This window comes from Palaemon carinicauda, chromosome 3 (genome assembly GCF_036898095.1).
Source record: "Palaemon carinicauda isolate YSFRI2023 chromosome 3, ASM3689809v2, whole genome shotgun sequence".
Lineage (NCBI taxonomy): Eukaryota > Metazoa > Arthropoda > Malacostraca > Decapoda > Palaemonidae > Palaemon > Palaemon carinicauda.
In genome coordinates, this window is record NC_090727.1 from 61,398,652 (window position 1) to 61,415,811 (window position 17,160).

At 44.0% G+C, this 17,160-nt stretch overlaps 1 protein-coding gene across 1 annotated transcript in view; it reads left to right on the forward strand.

The window, feature by feature from the left end:
• The window catches only part of LOC137638306 (uncharacterized protein CG43867-like), a 183,059-nt gene extending 171,433 nt beyond the window's left edge, over positions 1-11,626 (forward strand). The window contains 3 exon segments of the mRNA XM_068370367.1: positions 488-715; positions 1,017-1,152; positions 10,509-11,626. Coding sequence (XP_068226468.1) covers positions 488-715; positions 1,017-1,152; positions 10,509-10,742 — 598 coding nt within the window. The 3' untranslated portion in view covers positions 10,743-11,626.
• The last annotated feature ends 5,534 nt before the right edge of the window (positions 11,627-17,160 follow it).

Below are 17,160 nucleotides of genomic sequence, written 5' to 3' on the forward strand. Positions count from 1 at the left end.
GTTCGTAGTTATTACCTATGTGAATCCCAATAAGTACAGGTATTGAAATATTGAATTTAGTTAGAAAAGTTCTTTTTATGTTAGTGATATTATAATTTGCTAGATACTATTTGGTGCATTGTTGTTTAGATATTTAAAAAGAGTGAAATATGAATATAGTTGCCCTTCCTGTTTTCTTTCCCACCCTTCATAAGAGGATTGACCTTTCTGTCAATTCTTGGGCATTTTATAATGGCTCTTAGGGTACCTTATTTCTCAAATTCCCTTATATAGGCAAATTCATTGTATTACTGTACTGTATATATTCCAAAGTTAATTAATAATACTATTGTGTATAACATACGTTATAAAAGTATGAAGATATTAAAGAAAACAATAGAAATTAAGTAAGAGGGACGAAAGAAAATTTGAGCAGTCATCATCAATTTAGTATATTTAATTCAAAAAGATTTATTATACTCTATATACGATGTCTATATTTTTTCAGATCTCTTTTGGATAGTTTACAAGAAAAATGGGTGGGTCTTAGAGGAAGAACTCAAAGCGATTGCGTGAGAATTTACTTAACTTGCACTCGAAAGTGGCCGTTCTATGGTGCAACACTATTTCCTGCAGCCACTCCAACAACAGATGGTCCTCCAACCCCTGTGTGGGTTGCTGTCAGTGAGGATGCTATAACCCTCCTAGATCATTCGAGTATGGCGTCTGTGGGCAGGTAAGAGAGCCACCGAGAAATATTTTGAACAATATTGGTTTTTCTAATAATTTTTTTCTCTAGTTTTATTCATTTCCATTTCATTACGCTTAATTTTGTACGCAAAACTGTTGAAATTTTTTCTACCATTTTATTTAAAAAGAAAACATTGCATCCATTGTGTAAAAAGATAACATTATAGTTGTCAAAATTTCATTAGTTTTATGTAGATTAGTAAATGCATTTCCCCATATATAATAACATTTTTTTATATCGTCAGTACTGTAATGCTAAAAGGGCTTGTTTGTATTTGTACTACTAGGTATGCTTATGGTTCTGTTGTGACATTTGGTGGCTGTCAAGAGGACTTCATGCTAGTTGTGCACACAATGGAGGATGACGGTACTCAGCATCCCCCTGGCACTCACAAACTACTCCTCTGCATGAACAAACCAAAGGTATGTTTATTGAATGATGATGCTCTATAGCAAGGTTTCTAGTTTAGTATTAGTTATCTTATAAACAAAATTATTACTTATGTAGGTTACATTGCATAGGTATTTCTGTTTTAGTATACTCTACAAGGATAAAGCTTATCATTTTGAATTTATGAATTTAAGCCTTTAAGCCTGGCAATAGGGCTTAGGAGGCCTTCCAACACCCATGTGGCACTGAAAATAAACCACACAGATGCAATATGAACTGAAAGTTTAGTGGTAAAGTAGAATGCTTAAGATTCAGTGCAACCAGGGACTGGAGGGATGCTGCAAAGACCTGTTAGTAATGCCTACTGTGAAACCCCTGAGGTCCTTTGATGATGCTACCCTCCAACAGGTTTTTTAACTTGCTACAGTCTATTAGTAGACAGTAAATTTCCATTTAGATAATGCTCTAGGACATCCATATGACTTGGGTGATTTGCATCCTGATGTGAAAGTTGTGTTTATACACAACTTCACTTTCTTAATCTATGGAGGAAAGTACTCATGCAACATTTTAAGCATATGCTTAACGAAACACTTTCTCTCAGGAGTTCACCAAGCTAATGTACAAAAGACACTCCTGTTATTCAGGAAGGAATTCAACATTTCTAAATGCAATGAAGAGTATAGCTTCAGCATGGCAGGAAGTAGCAAAGGAATGTATGAATGATGAAGAAATAAAAAGAATTAGTTTAACCCTTTGGCGCTTATGCCCTACAAAAGTCGAGGTGAGGTACAGTGCATATGCCTTAGACTTTTATTTTTTGAATTGGTACGTCCAAACTATAACAGATTAAGGCTTCTGGTTTGTTAAATCTTATTGGGAAAAGATTGAACTTTGCACTAATGTAAAAAAACATAACTGGAATGCTAAAAAATAATAAAAAAAATCTGCGTTGAACATGAAATTTTTTAAAAAAATCATATTCTTTCTTAGAAATTCATGATAAATACAATCATTATGTTTGGGGATTTTTATGATACTCAAATTGTGTAGAATTGCATATTTTTCATGTGAATGCAACCTCTTTCCAATAGATATGTTAGAAAGTAAGGTGTAAATTAATATAATGATAGGTTTTTTTTTGGAGCAAAAATTTCAGATTTTCTAACCAACTAATATTGATGTTTTTTCAATATTTAACTTAGCCGGTGATTATAATAGCTGCAACTCTGTTGCCCGACAAACAACTCTAAGGTAAAAACTCGCCAGCGATCGCTACACAGGTTGCGGGTGTGCCCAACAGCGCCATCTGTCGTCCAGATACCCAGTACTCAATGTAAACAAAGACTCAATTTTCTCTCTGTCGTGCTATCGACAAGACGTACTTACTCGCTGTTGCTAAACTGGAGTTTTTTCACAACTAATTGGTGAAGTACTTTATTCTAGTTTTGAGCTTTCGCTGTGCAGGGTTTCTCTTCACACAAATCCTTGAACTCTATTTGATAACGGATTCTTTGTTGATGACTTTTTGATAGTTTTTTGAATTTCCCTTTGACCAATTCAAAATGGCTGACCCTTCACAAGTCCCAAAATTTAGGAAGTGTAATGCTAGGGACTGTTCAAGGCGTCTTCCGAAGGCTTCTATCGACCCTCACACTGTTTGTTCCAATTGTCGGGATAAAACCTGTCAATTGGAAGATCGGTGTGAGGAGTGCGTTGGGCTTTCGGAATTCGATTTTATCGAATTCCAAAAGTATACACGTAGGCTAGAGAGAGATAGAGTTAGGAGAAGTTCTTCTCGTTCTGTTGATATATCCTCTCCTCATGCCCCACAACCTATTCCTTCCCCTGTAGTGGTTGCTCCTAACCCCCCTCCTGGCACTCAGGAACCTTCGATGGCTGATATGATGTGTGCCATCCAGGCTCTGGGTGAGAGAGTTGAGTCCCTTGCTAGTGACCGTAATCAGCTCATGGCGGATCTGAAGGAGCTTAAGTGCAAAAGTGCAGTGGGAAGTGCTAAAGTGCCGAGTGATAGTGTTGTGGATAGTGTTGCGCTTGAGGGTTCGTCTGTTCGTGCCTGTCGTCCTCCTAGTCCGGGACCTCTTGCAAGCTCCCAAGTCCAGGGGAGAAGCAATGTCGTACGACAAATGGGTTCGAGAGGCTTTAATCAGCGAACAGACGTTCCCTCCGTGGTATCGGGCGTATCTACCCAAGATCGCCCCTGCCTAACTAAGACGAGAGAGCCCATTTATACCTCGTCTTCGGAAGGTGTTTCTCGCAAGAAACCCTGGACCAAGGTCTCACGACCGTTAAAGCGCAAGTCGGTCCCTTCCGCACAAGTCCAACGGCCCAGTTGTAGCCACTGGGTCAGTTCGGACTCGCTGCCGTCATCCGATGACTGCTCACCGCCTAAGAGAGGCAAAGCGGTACCGCTTCAGACAGTTACACCGTCTGTCGCCGCACCTGCTCCTGTAGACCCTAAGTGGTCTCTACTGCAAGACATGCAGTCTAAACTAACGTCTCTTATGCAGGACTTTCGTGCGGAGAAGGTTGCTGCCGCACCAGCTAGTGCAGCTCCTTGCCTACAACCGCCCACACGATCGGTTGTGCGTCCTGTGGACGCTGAGGTAACCTTCTCACGCACACCAGTTGAGAGAGTTCCGCCTCCCATGCGTTCCAGTGTGATCTGCCAGCCGCATGTTGACGTTCAGCGACGCACGGAGGTCTCCGTTGACGTTCGTGAGGTTCAACAACCGTCAGAGTTGTTTTGTTTTGACGCGGTGCGTCAACCTCCGCAACCCAGTGTGGTTGCCACTGCTCACCCACATCAGTCCAGACAGTCTGGAGTAGACGCTGTGTGTCCCCGCGCTGCTATGGTTGTTGCCAGCTCTCAGACTGGGCAACAGTTCCATGACGTTGCGTCCGGCTCAGTCACGCATGCACCCGTGCGACCGGACTCAGCTAACCAGCCGTTACCCACTCCGTTGCCGTTCCCTCATCAGTTATCGGATGAGGGACTTTCTGATGATGATGTTGCTGCACACGTAGATGAACCGCATTCAGAACTGGACGAGCCTAAGTCTACGCAACCCTCTTTGGACTTTAGGAAAGTTTTGGCCCTTTTCAAAGAGATGTTTCCGGACCAGTTTGTTTCTGTGGCTCCGCGTTCTCCTCCGTCAGAGTTTGTGTTAGGCATGCCGTCAACCACTCCTGCCTTTACTAGACTCGTCCTCGCACGCTCGTCCAAGAGAGCTTTGCGGGTGATAGGAGAATGGCTGCAGTCCAAGAAGAGTTTAGGGAAGACAGCTTTTACGTTTCCCCCTGCTAGACTCTCTTCTAGATCGAGCGTCTGGTATGCCACGGGAGAAGTTCTCGGCTTGGGAGTTCCTGCCTCTGCCCAGGGCGACTTCTCAAGTCTTGTAGACTCTCCCCGCCGCCTTGTCATGAGACGCTCAAAGATATGTTGGTCATCTTCGGACCTGGACCACCTTTTGAAAGGTATCTTTAGAGCCTTCGAAGTTTTTAACTTCTTAGACTGGTGTCTAGGAGCCCTAAGCAGAAAGATCTCTCCGACAGAGAAGGAGACTTCCTTGCTCATTATGTCCTGCATGGACAAGGCCGTACGTGATGGGTCTAATGAGCTTGCTGCATCATTTGTGTCCGGAGTCCTTAAGAAGCGTGAAAACCTATGCTCATTCCTTTCAGCTGGAGTTACACCATGCCAGAGATCCGAACTTCTGTTTGCTCCTCTTTCCAAGTGCCTTTTTCCAGAAGACCTGATTAAGGAAATTGCCGCTTCTTTGATACAGAAGGACACTCACGATCTTGTTGCGTCCTCTGCTCGCAAAGCCACCCCTTTGCCTACCTTGTCAGCTAGACCAAGGATGGACACTCCAGCGTCCCGTTTTATTCCGCCCTTTCGTGGCAGAGCCTCCAGCAGAGGAGGTGCTCGTGCCGAAGGGTAACGAGGAAAGAAGAAAGGAACCAAGTCCTTTAAGGGCAGAGTCTGACTGCCAGCTTCTTCAGACAGCAGTGGGAGCCAGACTCAAGAACTTCTGGCAGAACTGGGAAAAGAGAGGCGCAGATGCACAATCTGTGAAGTTGCTCAGAGAGGGGTACAAGATCCCGTTTGTACGGAAACCCCCTCTAGCAACGTCTCCCATCGATCTCTCTCCCAGGTACAGAGAGGAAGACAAGAGACAAGCCTTGAAACAGGAAGTGTCTCTTTTACTAGAGAAGGGAGCGGTGGTCAAAGTCTCGGACCATCAAACCCCGGGATTCTACAACCGCCTCTTCTTGGTGTCAAAGAAGACAGGAGGGTGGAGGCCGGTGCTAGACGTCAGTGCTCTGAATGTCTTTGTCACAAAGCAGACGTTCTCCATGGAGACCACAAAGTCGGTTCTAGCAGCGGTCAGAAGGGAAGACTGGATGGTCTCTTTAGACCTAAGGGACGCCTACTTCCACGTCCCCATCCACCCGGACTCCCAACCTTTTCTGAGATTCGTTTTCGAAAAGGTTGTCTACCAGTTTCAAGCCCTGTGCTTTGGCCTAAGCACAGCTCCTCTTGTGTTTACGAGGCTGATGAGGAATGTAGCCAAATTCCTTCATTTAGCGGACATCCGAGCCTCCCTCTATTTGGACGACTGGCTTCTCAGAGCTTCTTCCAGTCGTCGCTGTCTGGAGGATCTAAAGTGGACTCTAGATCTGACCAAGGAATTGGGTCTCCTTGTCAATATGGAAAAGTCACAAGTGGTCCCATCCCAAACTATTGTGTATTTAGGGATGGAGATTCACAGTCTAGCTTTTCGGGCTTTTCCGTCGGCCCCCAGAACAAGCCAAGCCCAGTTATGCATCCAGAACATGCTGAAGAAGGAACGATGTTCAGTCAGGAAGTGGATGAGTCTGATAGGGACGCTATCATCCCTGGAACAGTTTGTGTCATTAGGAAGACTACACCTCCGTCCTCTTCAATATCACCTAGCATTTCACCGGAAAAAGGACAAGACGCTAGAAGCGGTCTCGATCCCCATTTCCGAGAAGATGAAGTCTTGCCTGACTTGGTGGAAGGACAGTATCAGCCTCAGAGAGGGTCTGCCCCTGGCTGTTCAGACTCCCAACCACGTTCTCTTCTCGGACGCATCGGACGTAGGCTGGGGCGCGACATTAGACGGTCGGGAATGTTCGGGATTATGGAACTCGAGTCAAAGGATAATGCATATCAACTGCAAGGAGCTACTGGCAGTACATCTGGCCTGGAAAAGCTTCAGGTCTCTCCTTCAAGGCAAGGTGGTAGAAGTGAACTCGGAGAACACCACTGCCTTGGCGTACATCTCCAAGCAAGAAGGGACCCACTCACTGACGTTGTACGAGATCGCAAGGGACCTGCTCATCTGGTCAAAAGGTCAAAACATATCACTAGTTACGAGGTTCATCCAAGGCAACTTGAATGTCATGGCAGATTGTCTCAGTCGGAAGGGACAAGTAATTCCAACAGAATGGACCCTCCACAAGGATGTATGCAAGAGACTTTGGGCCATTTGGGGACAACCGACCATAGATCTCTTCGCAACCTCGATGACCAAGAGGCTCCCAATATATTGCTCACCAATCCCGGACCCAGCAGCAGTTCATATAGATAGATGCCTTTCTCCTAGATTGGTCGCATCTAGATCTATAAGCATTCCCACCGTTCAAGATTGTCAACAAGGTACTGCAGAAGTTCGCCTCTCACGAAGGGACAAGGTTGACGCTAGTTGCTCCCCTCTGGCCCGCGAGAGAATGGTTCACCGAGGTACTTCGATGGCTAGTAGACGTTCCCAGAAGTCTTCCTCTAAGGGTGGACCTTCTACGTCAGCCACACGTAAAGAAGGTACACCAAAGCCTCCACGCTCTTCGTCTGACTGCCTTCAGACTATCGAAAGACTCTCGAGAGCTAGAGGCTTTTCGAAGGAGGCAGCCAGTGCGATTGCTAGAGCAAGGAGAACATCCACCCTTAGAGTCTACCAATCGAAGTGGGAAGTCTTCCGAAACTGGTGCAAGTCAGTATCTGTATCCTCGACCAGTACCTCTATAGCTCAAATAGCTGACTTTCTCTTATACCTGAGAAAAGAACGATCTCTTTCAGCTCCCACTATCAAGGGCTACAGAAGCATGTTGGCATCGGTCTTCCGGCATAGAGGCTTGGATCTTTCCAACAATAAAGATCTACAGGACCTCCTTAAGTCTTTTGAGACCACGAAGGAGCGTCGTTTGGTTACACCTGGTTGGAATTTAGACGTGGTACTAAGATTCCTCATGTCAGACAGGTTTGAGCCGCTACAATCAGCCTCCCTGAAAGATCTCACCTTAAAGACACTTTTCCTGGTATGCTTAGCCACAGCTAAAAGAGTCAGTGAGATTCATGCCTTCAGCAAGAACATCGGATTTTCGTCAGAAAAAGCTACATGTTCACTACAACTTGGTTTTCTAGCCAAAAATGAGCTACCTTCTCGACCTTGTCCGAAATCGTTCGATATTCCCAGCTTATCGAATATGGTAGGCAATGAACTAGAAAGAGTCTTATGCCCTGTGAGAGCTCTTAGGTTCTAATTAAAACGAACTAAACCTTTACGAGGCCTATCTGAAGCTTTATTGTGTTCAGTTAAGAAACCATCTTTGCCTATGTCAAAGAATGCTTTATCCTATTTTATCAGACTGTTAATACGAGAAGCTCATTCCCATCTGAGTGAGGAAGACCAAGCATTGCTGAAGGTAAGGACACACGAAGTTAGAGCTGTCGCAACTTCCGTGGCCTTTAAGCAAAATAGATCTCTGCGAAGTATAATGGACGCAACCTATTGGAGAAGCAAGTCAGTGTTTGCGTCTTTTTATCTAAAGGATGTCCAGTCTCTTTACGAGAACTGCTACACACTGGGACCATTCGTAGCAGCGAGTGCAGTAGTGGGTGAGGGCTCAACCACTACAATTCCCTAATTCCATACCCTTTTAATCTTTCTCTTGAAATGTTTTTATTGTTGTTCTTTTGGGTTGTCCGGAAGGCTAAGAAGCCTTTCGCATCCTGGTTGATTTGGCGGGTGGTCAAAGTCATTTCTTGAGAGCGCCTAGATTAGGGGTTTTGATGAGGTCCTGTTGTATGGGTAGCAACCCTTGATACTTCAGATCCTAGGGGTCGCTCACCATCCTAAGAGGATCGCGAGGCTCCGTAAGGAAGACGTACTTAAAAGGCAGAGTAATTGTTCAAGTCGACTTCCTTACCAGGTACCTATTTATTTTGTTTTTGTTATTTTGATAACTTCTAAAATGAAATAAAAACTCTTAGCTCATAATAATGTAAACATATATTGCTGGTCTCTACCCACCCCCCTGGGTGTGAATCAGCTATTATAATCACCGGCTAAGTTAAATATTGAAAAATGTTATTTTGATAATAAAATAAATTTTTGAATATACTTACCCGGTGATTATAAATTAAAGGACCCTCCCTTCCTCCCCAATAGAGACGCAGTGGAACGAGGAGAAAATTGAGTCTTTGTTTACATTGAGTACTGGGTATCTGGACGACAGATGGCACTGTTGGGCACACCCGCAACCTGTGTAGCGATCGCTGGCGAGTTTTTACCTTAGAGTTGTCTGTCGGGCAACAGAGTTGCAGCTATTATAATCACCGGGTAAGTATATTCTAAAATTTATTTTATTATCAAAATAACATTTTCATTGTTATGTCATTACAAATAAAGATGAGAAAAAATTAAAGGCATCATTGTAGAGGCAATTAAATTTCAAATAAAATGAATAAATAGAATATATATATATTGTGGGAAAAATACAGAGCAATTTACCATTAGATAACAGAGTAAGTTTTGCAATTTTATTGTAGGTGTTTTTACGATAACATTTTATGTATAGATGCGTTAATGCTTTTATATTGTTTTATATACCGTGTAAAAGTACAAAGAATGTTCTTTCTTATCATTTATGACACATTTATATTGCAGTTATTTATATATGCACTTACCTGCCCAGAAACATTTTTCTACGAGAGCGTAAATTGAAAAAAATAGGTCTTATTGGGAATCAGCATAGGCCTGCCATGCATGCGCTGCTTCTACCCATTTTCTTTTAGGCTTCACATGTCCCTCAACCATCTGCCCACTCGTAGTGTGAGTTTCGTTTTCCTTGAGTAACGTGCGTATTTACGCCGAATTTCCCCCCAAAATAAGTTACGTATGACGAGTCAATTTGTGTCATCGGATCACTTACGGCAATAAATATTTTCACATGTCGTTGCATCATAGGATCACCGGAGGGTTAAGAAACATCGGAGTTAGAAGTTGATGAAGACATTCAACAGCTATTTACTGAGACAAAGGAACTGACATTTGAAGAACTATTTGAACTTGAAAAATATAAGAATAAAGTGTAGACAGGATCAATAATGCTTGGATGTACCAGAAAAAAAAAGTTCCCAACAAATAAGTAAAAGGGTATCAAATAGAGATTCAGTAACCAATGGAAATAAAATGAAATCAAAATATAGATTGCTGATTAATAAAAATTAGAGGCCACTAGTATGCCTTTGTGATGCTTGTCCATAATCCACATGAAAAAGACATTCTCCATCTAGATTACTATCTTGTCCCTTTCTTGTCATACCTGTTACTTATTTAGCAGTGGGTACTTGCACTTACGGCAGCATGAATGTTGATTAGATTTTTATGGATGTACTACACGGTGCTCTCATTCATGGGGAACATTCTGCCCACATCTGCAAATGCATATCTTCCATAAAATTTGTTACCTCTACCTTTAGTTTTAAGATATTTACACTCTTTGGCAGATGATGAAGCTCTCTTAGGGACCATGGTAAAAGTTGTATAAAATAATATGACCAGTGAAAAGATGTTAATAACTAGAGAGGTTAACACTATAATTGTTACACTGGAAATGTTGTGTAATTTAAGGTAGGAAACCAATCAAGAACGTCAAGAAGTACACCAATTGTAACGGACAGGAACCGCAATACATTAATTCAGTGTAGCGAGAAGATCTGTAAAACTCAAATCTGCAAATATTTATATCCTATTATATACTGTGAAAAGGAAGAGCTTTAAAGTCATGCAAACGGACATATCTAAATTTTACTACACCAGAGTTTGATATACTGTATACTAGATAGAAGAGGAAGCTTCCCAGTTGTCTGGGTTTAACATCCTATCTTGTATCATTGCTGGTACTCCACAGCAGTCAGAGTCATTCCAGTTGGTTTCTTTCATTAACACTAAGTAGTTTAAGGCACATTTAAAGGTGGGTTTGTATTTTAGAAAACAAACTTTTGGATACTTATTGGTAAGGTTTTGAGTATGTGCACTTAAGTTTACTTAATTTTCAGATTCTAGAGCTGACATTACTTATCCCGGATTACATGAATGCCTTGGGTCGACATGTACTGAGTACTCCCCAGACAGGTACACTGACCCGCCATGGTTCTAGAAGATCGGCAAGGTCACATCTCACCTCTGTACGTGGACAACCAGATTTGTTGAAAATGACAACAGAAGTTGATAACAAGCTACAGCGCTTAGACGCTAAACGCCGAGCACAGGCTGACTCTTCTGCCGTATGACCCGCGCTAAATACTAGGTCATCCTGAGTTAGGTTCATACTGGGCCCAACTGCCACGCTGTGATAACATGTTGGATGTAAAGCTCATTTTGAAAATCTTGTTGTGTGAAGATAACACAATGATATTGGAAACAAGTATGTTATTAAGCTGAAATTAGTTTTTCATGAGTAAATATACACATAGATATATATATATATTTAAAGACTTAAAACGTTGTGTATCTCGCACAAAAATATCAATAACCGTACTATTTGTGGCCGAGCATGAGCTTTGTTTACTAATTTCTAATTGAAATGCTAATCTCTAATATGTTTGGGGATTATTGTTGTGTAGCCTTGACCCCCTCCCCCCTTTGAAAATACCCTATGAGTGGCTAACCAAGAAATTTACGAGATACGTGAAGAAAAATATAGAAATTAATGTCCTTGATTCAGGCATGTGCCTTATGTTGCACTTGAGAATTCATTATAAATTGATTTGTGAATTGATAATCATATTGTAGAAAGTGCAAAATTACAGCTGTGACGATTCAGTTACATGAATTAATTGACAAGCATATATTTTTATTTCACTACAGCATTAGTATAAGTAACATACTACATAAGTCTTTACACAGAAAAAATAGTTGAAGTTTACAAAAGAATCAGCATATTGTCAGACTATATTAGGATATCTTGTGAAGTATATAAAAATATATAAATCTATATTTGCAGTATGTTTAGTATCAATAGCTTTTTTATGCATACTTTATTTATATTTTTTACAACTTTTTTTTTTAAATTCGTATCCTGAGGCTGAAAAAACAGTCGTAGATTGCCTAGTTGAACTAACTGTTGTTAAACAATCTAAATACAGTCTTTAATTTATCGAAGTCTGCTTTATGTATTTTTCAATATTAATCTTACCCGATAATCATGTAGCTGTCAACTCTGTTGCCGACAGAAATCTACGGTCGGGATACGCCAGCGATCGCTATACAGGTGGGGGTGAACACCACAGCGCCATCTGTGGTCAGGTACTCCAGTACTTCTTGTCAACACCACCTCAATTTTTCCTCTGTCGTGCCTCCGGCTAGACCTACATGGATACGCTGTTGATTCTGGAGTTATTGCTCACGATTTGGTGATGTATTTGCTCTAGAGTTTAGCCTTCGCTATTCAGGAAGCTTTATCATTAGCTTAGCAAGTTTTTGGAATTAATTTGATTTAATTTTTGATTTAATTTTGGTGACGAAGAGAGTATGAACTCTCTTTCACTTTTAATGGCCGACCCTTCCCTTAGACGGAAGTGTTGGTGTCGAAGAGAGTATAGACTCTCTTTCTTAATTTTGCTTAACAAAAGTTATAGATTTATTTTATATCTCTCCGCCTATTATAGGCCTCTTCGATTAACTTCCTTTTATTATAAACTTATTAAAATTAATTTTTATATTTGTTTATATTCGACCTTTCCTAATAGTAGGCGGTCTTTTCTTGGAACCGAAGTTAATTAACATTGAGCCCGTCATTTCGTTTTTACCTGTTAACATATTATGCTATTTTAATGTTTTTGAAAGAATTTCTTTGATAGTCTCGTACTGTTTTCAAAGTTGAACTAACGTTTTGTTTTGTCTCTGCAGTTGTTGACGTTCAGAACGTTCAACTTGCGCTCTATCGTTACGATAGAGAGAGAGTATTCACGGTGTCACGTTGCAGTAAGAGTAGAACGATTCTATCGTTTTGTTCATTCTTTCTTAGCTTAAATGGTTTTAATTCTAATAAAGGAACTTTTTATTTGGGAAATCTTTCAGTTTTTTTCCTTTAACAATAATATGTTTTAACGATATATATAATTGGGCTCATCTCTCAGGTTCTAAGTCAAGAGAGAGAGAGAGAGAGAGATAGAGACGGAGGGAGAGAGAGGAGGATAAACGTTTCGTTCAAGCGGGTAACGTTGTTATCGTTTTTGCTCTTCTCCCTAGTCTCTTTAGGGGAAGAAGGTAAACGTTTCTAGAGTTTTATTCTTGTTCTCAGGCTTTATGCGGTGAGAGATTTTAAACGTAGTTTATTTGATCTAGTGTTTAGTCTCTTTTCCAGCCACTGAATTATTTATCTTTCATTATGTTTTTCTGTTACATTGTAATACTGTTTTCGCAATTACTAACTTTTAATGAAGGATAGAATTGCGTGTTTCAGGTACAAACCACTTAAAGTTTCGAGTTCAGTGAAATAAGTGCAAACAGAAAATCAAAAGTGATAAAGTGATAAGCGCAAAGTGTTACAGTGTTGCGTTCGAGGGTTCGTCTGTTCGTGCCAGTTGTTCGCCTAGTCTGGGACCTCTTACAAGCTCCCAAGCAGGGGAGAAGTAACGTCGAAGGACTTATGGGTTCATCAGGCCTTGATCGACGAACAGACGTTTCCCTCCGTGGTTTCGGGTGTAACCAACTCACGTAGCCGACGTGATCACCCCACCCACACAAAGACGAGAGAGCCCTTTTATTCCTCGTCTGCGGAAGAGGTTTCTCGCAGAAACCATGGACCAAATCTTGCAGCTTTTAAGTGCAAGTCGGTCCCTTCCGCGCAAGTCCAACTCCTAGGTGGTGCCATTAGCACTGGGTCAGTTCGGACTTGCTGCAGTACGACAACTGCACACCTCCCAGAGAGGCAAGGTGGTATCGCAACAGGCAGTAACTCCGTCTGTTGCCGCACCAGCTGTTTTAGACCCTCAGTCTCAACGGACAGTAGCTCCGTTTGTTGTTGTCTTTCTTAAACTCTAGTGGTCTATGCTGCAGACAATGCAGTCTCAGCTTGCGGTGTTGATGCAGGAGTTTCAGGCAGAGAAGGTTAGCACACCTCCTCCTGCGAGCGCTCCTCCACCTCTGCGCAGTCCACCCTGCCAGACGTATGATGTTGAGGCTCCTCCTGCCTCCATGCGTGAGCTGCCGCATTGGGAGTTGCCAGGTACCAGCGCTATGCAGCAACCTCCACTTTCCTTGAGGCAGGAGCCTCATGCTATGCGGCAACCGCCTCAACTCTTGAGGCAAGAGCCTCAACTCTTGAGGCAAGAGCCTCAACTCTTGAGGCAAGAACCTCAACTCTTGAGGCAAGAGCCTCAACTCTTGAGGCAAGAACCAACTCTTGAGGCAAGAGCCTCAACTCTTGAGGCAAGAACCTCAACTCTTGAGGCAAGAGCCTCAACTCTTGAGGCAAGAACCTCAACTCTTGAGGCAAGAACCTCAACTCTTGAGGCAAGAACCTCAACTCTTGAGGCAAGAACCTCAACTCTTGAGGCAAGAACCTCAACTCTTGAGGCAAGAGCCTCAACTCTTGAGGCAAGAACCTCAACTCTTGAGGCAAGAACCTCAACTCTTGAGGCAAGAGCCTCAACTCTTGAGGCAAGAGCCTCAACTCTTGAGGCAAGAACTTCAACTCTTGAGGCAAGAACCTCAACTCTTGAGGCAAGAGCCTCAACTCTTGAGGCAAGAGCCTCTCTCTGCGCAGCCACCTCCTCAACCCTTGAGGCAGACGCAACTCTTGAGGCAGGAACCTCATGCTATGAGGCAGCCGCCTCAACGCATGCAGCAACCGCATTCTTCACAGCATGAGCCTCTCTCTGCGCAGCTACCTCCTCAACCCTTGAGGCAGACGCAACTCTTGAGGCAGGAACCTCACAGGAGCCTCATGCTATGCGGCATCCTCCTCAAACCATGAGGCAGGAGCCTCATGCTATGCGGCAACCTCCTCTACCCATGAGGCAGCCTCATGCTATGCGGCATCCTCCTCAACCCATGAGGCAGGAGCCTCATGCTATGCGGCATCCTCCTCAACCCATGAGGCAGGAGTCTCATGCTATGAGGAGCCTCATGCTATGCGGCATCCTCCTCAAACCATGAGGCAGGAGCCTCATGCTATGCGGCAACCGCCTCAACCCATGAGGCAGGAGCCTCATACTATGCGGCATCCTCCTCAACGCATGCGGCATGAGCCTCATCCCTTGCAGCATGAGCCTCATCCCATGCAGCATGAGCCTCATACCATGCAGCATGAGCCTCATCCCATGCAGCATGAGCCTCATCCCATGCAGCATAAGCCGCACGCCATGCAACATGCTCTGCTTACCTTACAGCATGCTCTACATACAGCATGCTCTGCATACAGCATGCTCTGCATACCTTACCACATGCTCCTCAGTCACACATCTTTGGTTGTTGCCAACTCACTAGACTGTCAAGCAGTTTCATAACGTTGCCTTCTAGTCTGCTGCTTTTGCACCAGTGAAACCCTCACTGAGAGAACTTAGCTTTTCTCGGATATGGTTCCTGTAGATGAGAAAGTGCTATTCTCCCTCCTTCTGATATTCCCTTGAGGACTCTGTCATTTGGAGAGGAGCCTTTAGCTGCTTAGCCTCCTATGGACTTTTGTTTAAGCATAACATGCTTCCAGGGAGGGTAATGGTTCCACTTCAGTCGCTAACCCCGTCTGTTACCACACCTGCTCCCATAGACCTTGAGCTTTGTTGCAAGACATGCAGTCCAAGCTTAGTCCTTGTTAGAGGATTTTTTGTTTACGGAGTCAGTGTGTCACTGGGAAGACGTTCAACAACCAGCAGAAGTGACTTGTTGTGACGCAGTGCGGCAACCTCAGCAACCCGATAAGGAGTTGTCTGTACGACCCAGACAGTCTAGACAGCTTCGGGTTGTCGCTGTACTTCCTCGCTTCCCCATGGTTGACAGTTCACAGACTGTGCAGCAGTACCATGATCTTGTGTCCGGCTCCGTCAGACGACTAACTTTTAAGAGCTCCCACAAGTCGTCGCTGTCTGGAGATTCTCAGATGGACTATGGATCTGACCAAGGAACTGGGCCTCCTGGTCAATTTTGAGGAGTCCCAGCTCGTCCCATCCCAGACCATTGTCTACCTGGGTATGGATCTTCAGAGTCGAGCTTTTCGGGCTTTTCCGTCGGCCCCAAGGATCTACTAAGCCCTAGATTGCATCCAGAGCATGCTGAGAAGGAACCGATGCTCAGTCAGGTAGTGGATGAGTCTAACAGGGACACTTTCATCGCTGGCCCTGTTCATCGAGTTAGGGAGAAGCCACCTCCGCCCCCTTCAGTATCATCTAGCGGCTCACTGGATAAAGGACATGACGCTAGAGACGATCTCAGTTCCTGTTTCCGAAGAGAGGAGGTCTACTCTCACGTGGTGAAAAAACAGCTTTCTTCTCAAGGAAGTCTACCTTTGGCTGTTCAGAAACCCGACCGCCGTCTCTTCTCTGACGCATCAGACACGGGCTGGGGTGCGACTTTGGACGGACAGGAATGCTCGGGAACATGGAATCATGAGCTAAGGACACTTCACATCTATTGCAAGGAGCTGTTGGCGGTTCATCTGGCCTTGATAAACTTCAAGTCCCTCCAGCTTAACAAGGTGGTGGAGGTGGACTCTGACAACACCACAGCCTTGGCTTACATCTCCAAGCAGGGAGGGACTCATTCGTGGAAGTTGTTCTAGATCGCAAGGGACCTCCTCATCTGGTTAAAAGATCGAAAGCTCACGCTGGTAACAAGGTTCATTCAGGGCGATATGAATGTCATGGCAGATCGCCTTAGCCGGAAGGGTCAGGTCATCCCCACAGAGTGGACCCTTCACAAGAATGTTTGCAGCAGACTTTGGGCCCTGTGGGGTCAGCCAACCATAGATCTGTTCGCTACCTCGATAACCTAGAGGCTCCCGTTGTATTGTTCTCCGATTCCAGACCCAGCAGCAGTTCACGTGGATGCTTTTCTGCTGGATTGGTCCCATCTCGACCTGTATGCATTCCCGCCGTTCAAGATTGTCAACAGGGTACTTCAGAAGTTCGCCTCTCGCAAAGGGACACGGCTGACGTTGGTTGGCTCCGCTCTGGCCCGCGAGAGAATGGTTCATAGAGGTACTGCAATGGCTGGTCGACATTCCCAGGACTCTTCCTCTAGGAGTGGACCTTCTACGTCTACCTCACGTAAAGAAGGTACATCCAAACCTCCACGCTCTTCGTCTGACTGCCTTCAGACTTTCGAAAGACTCTCAAGAGCTAGGGGCTTTTCGAAGGAGGCAGCCAGAGCGATTGCCAGAGCAAGGAGGACATCCACTCTCAGAGTCTATCAGTCTAAAGGGGAAGTCTTCCGAAGCTGGTACAAGGCCAATGCAGTTTCCTCATCCAGTACCACTGTAACCCAGATTGCTGACTTCCTGTTACATCTAAGGAACGTAAGATCCCTTTCAGCTCCTACGATTAAGGGTTACAGAAGTATGTTGGCAGCGGTTTTCCGCCACAGAGGCTTGGATCTTTCCACCAACAAAGATCTACAGGACCTCCTTAGGTCTTTTGAGACCTCAAAGGAACGTCGGTTGTCCACTCCAGGCTGGAATCTAGACGTGGTCCTAAGGTTCCTTATGTCATC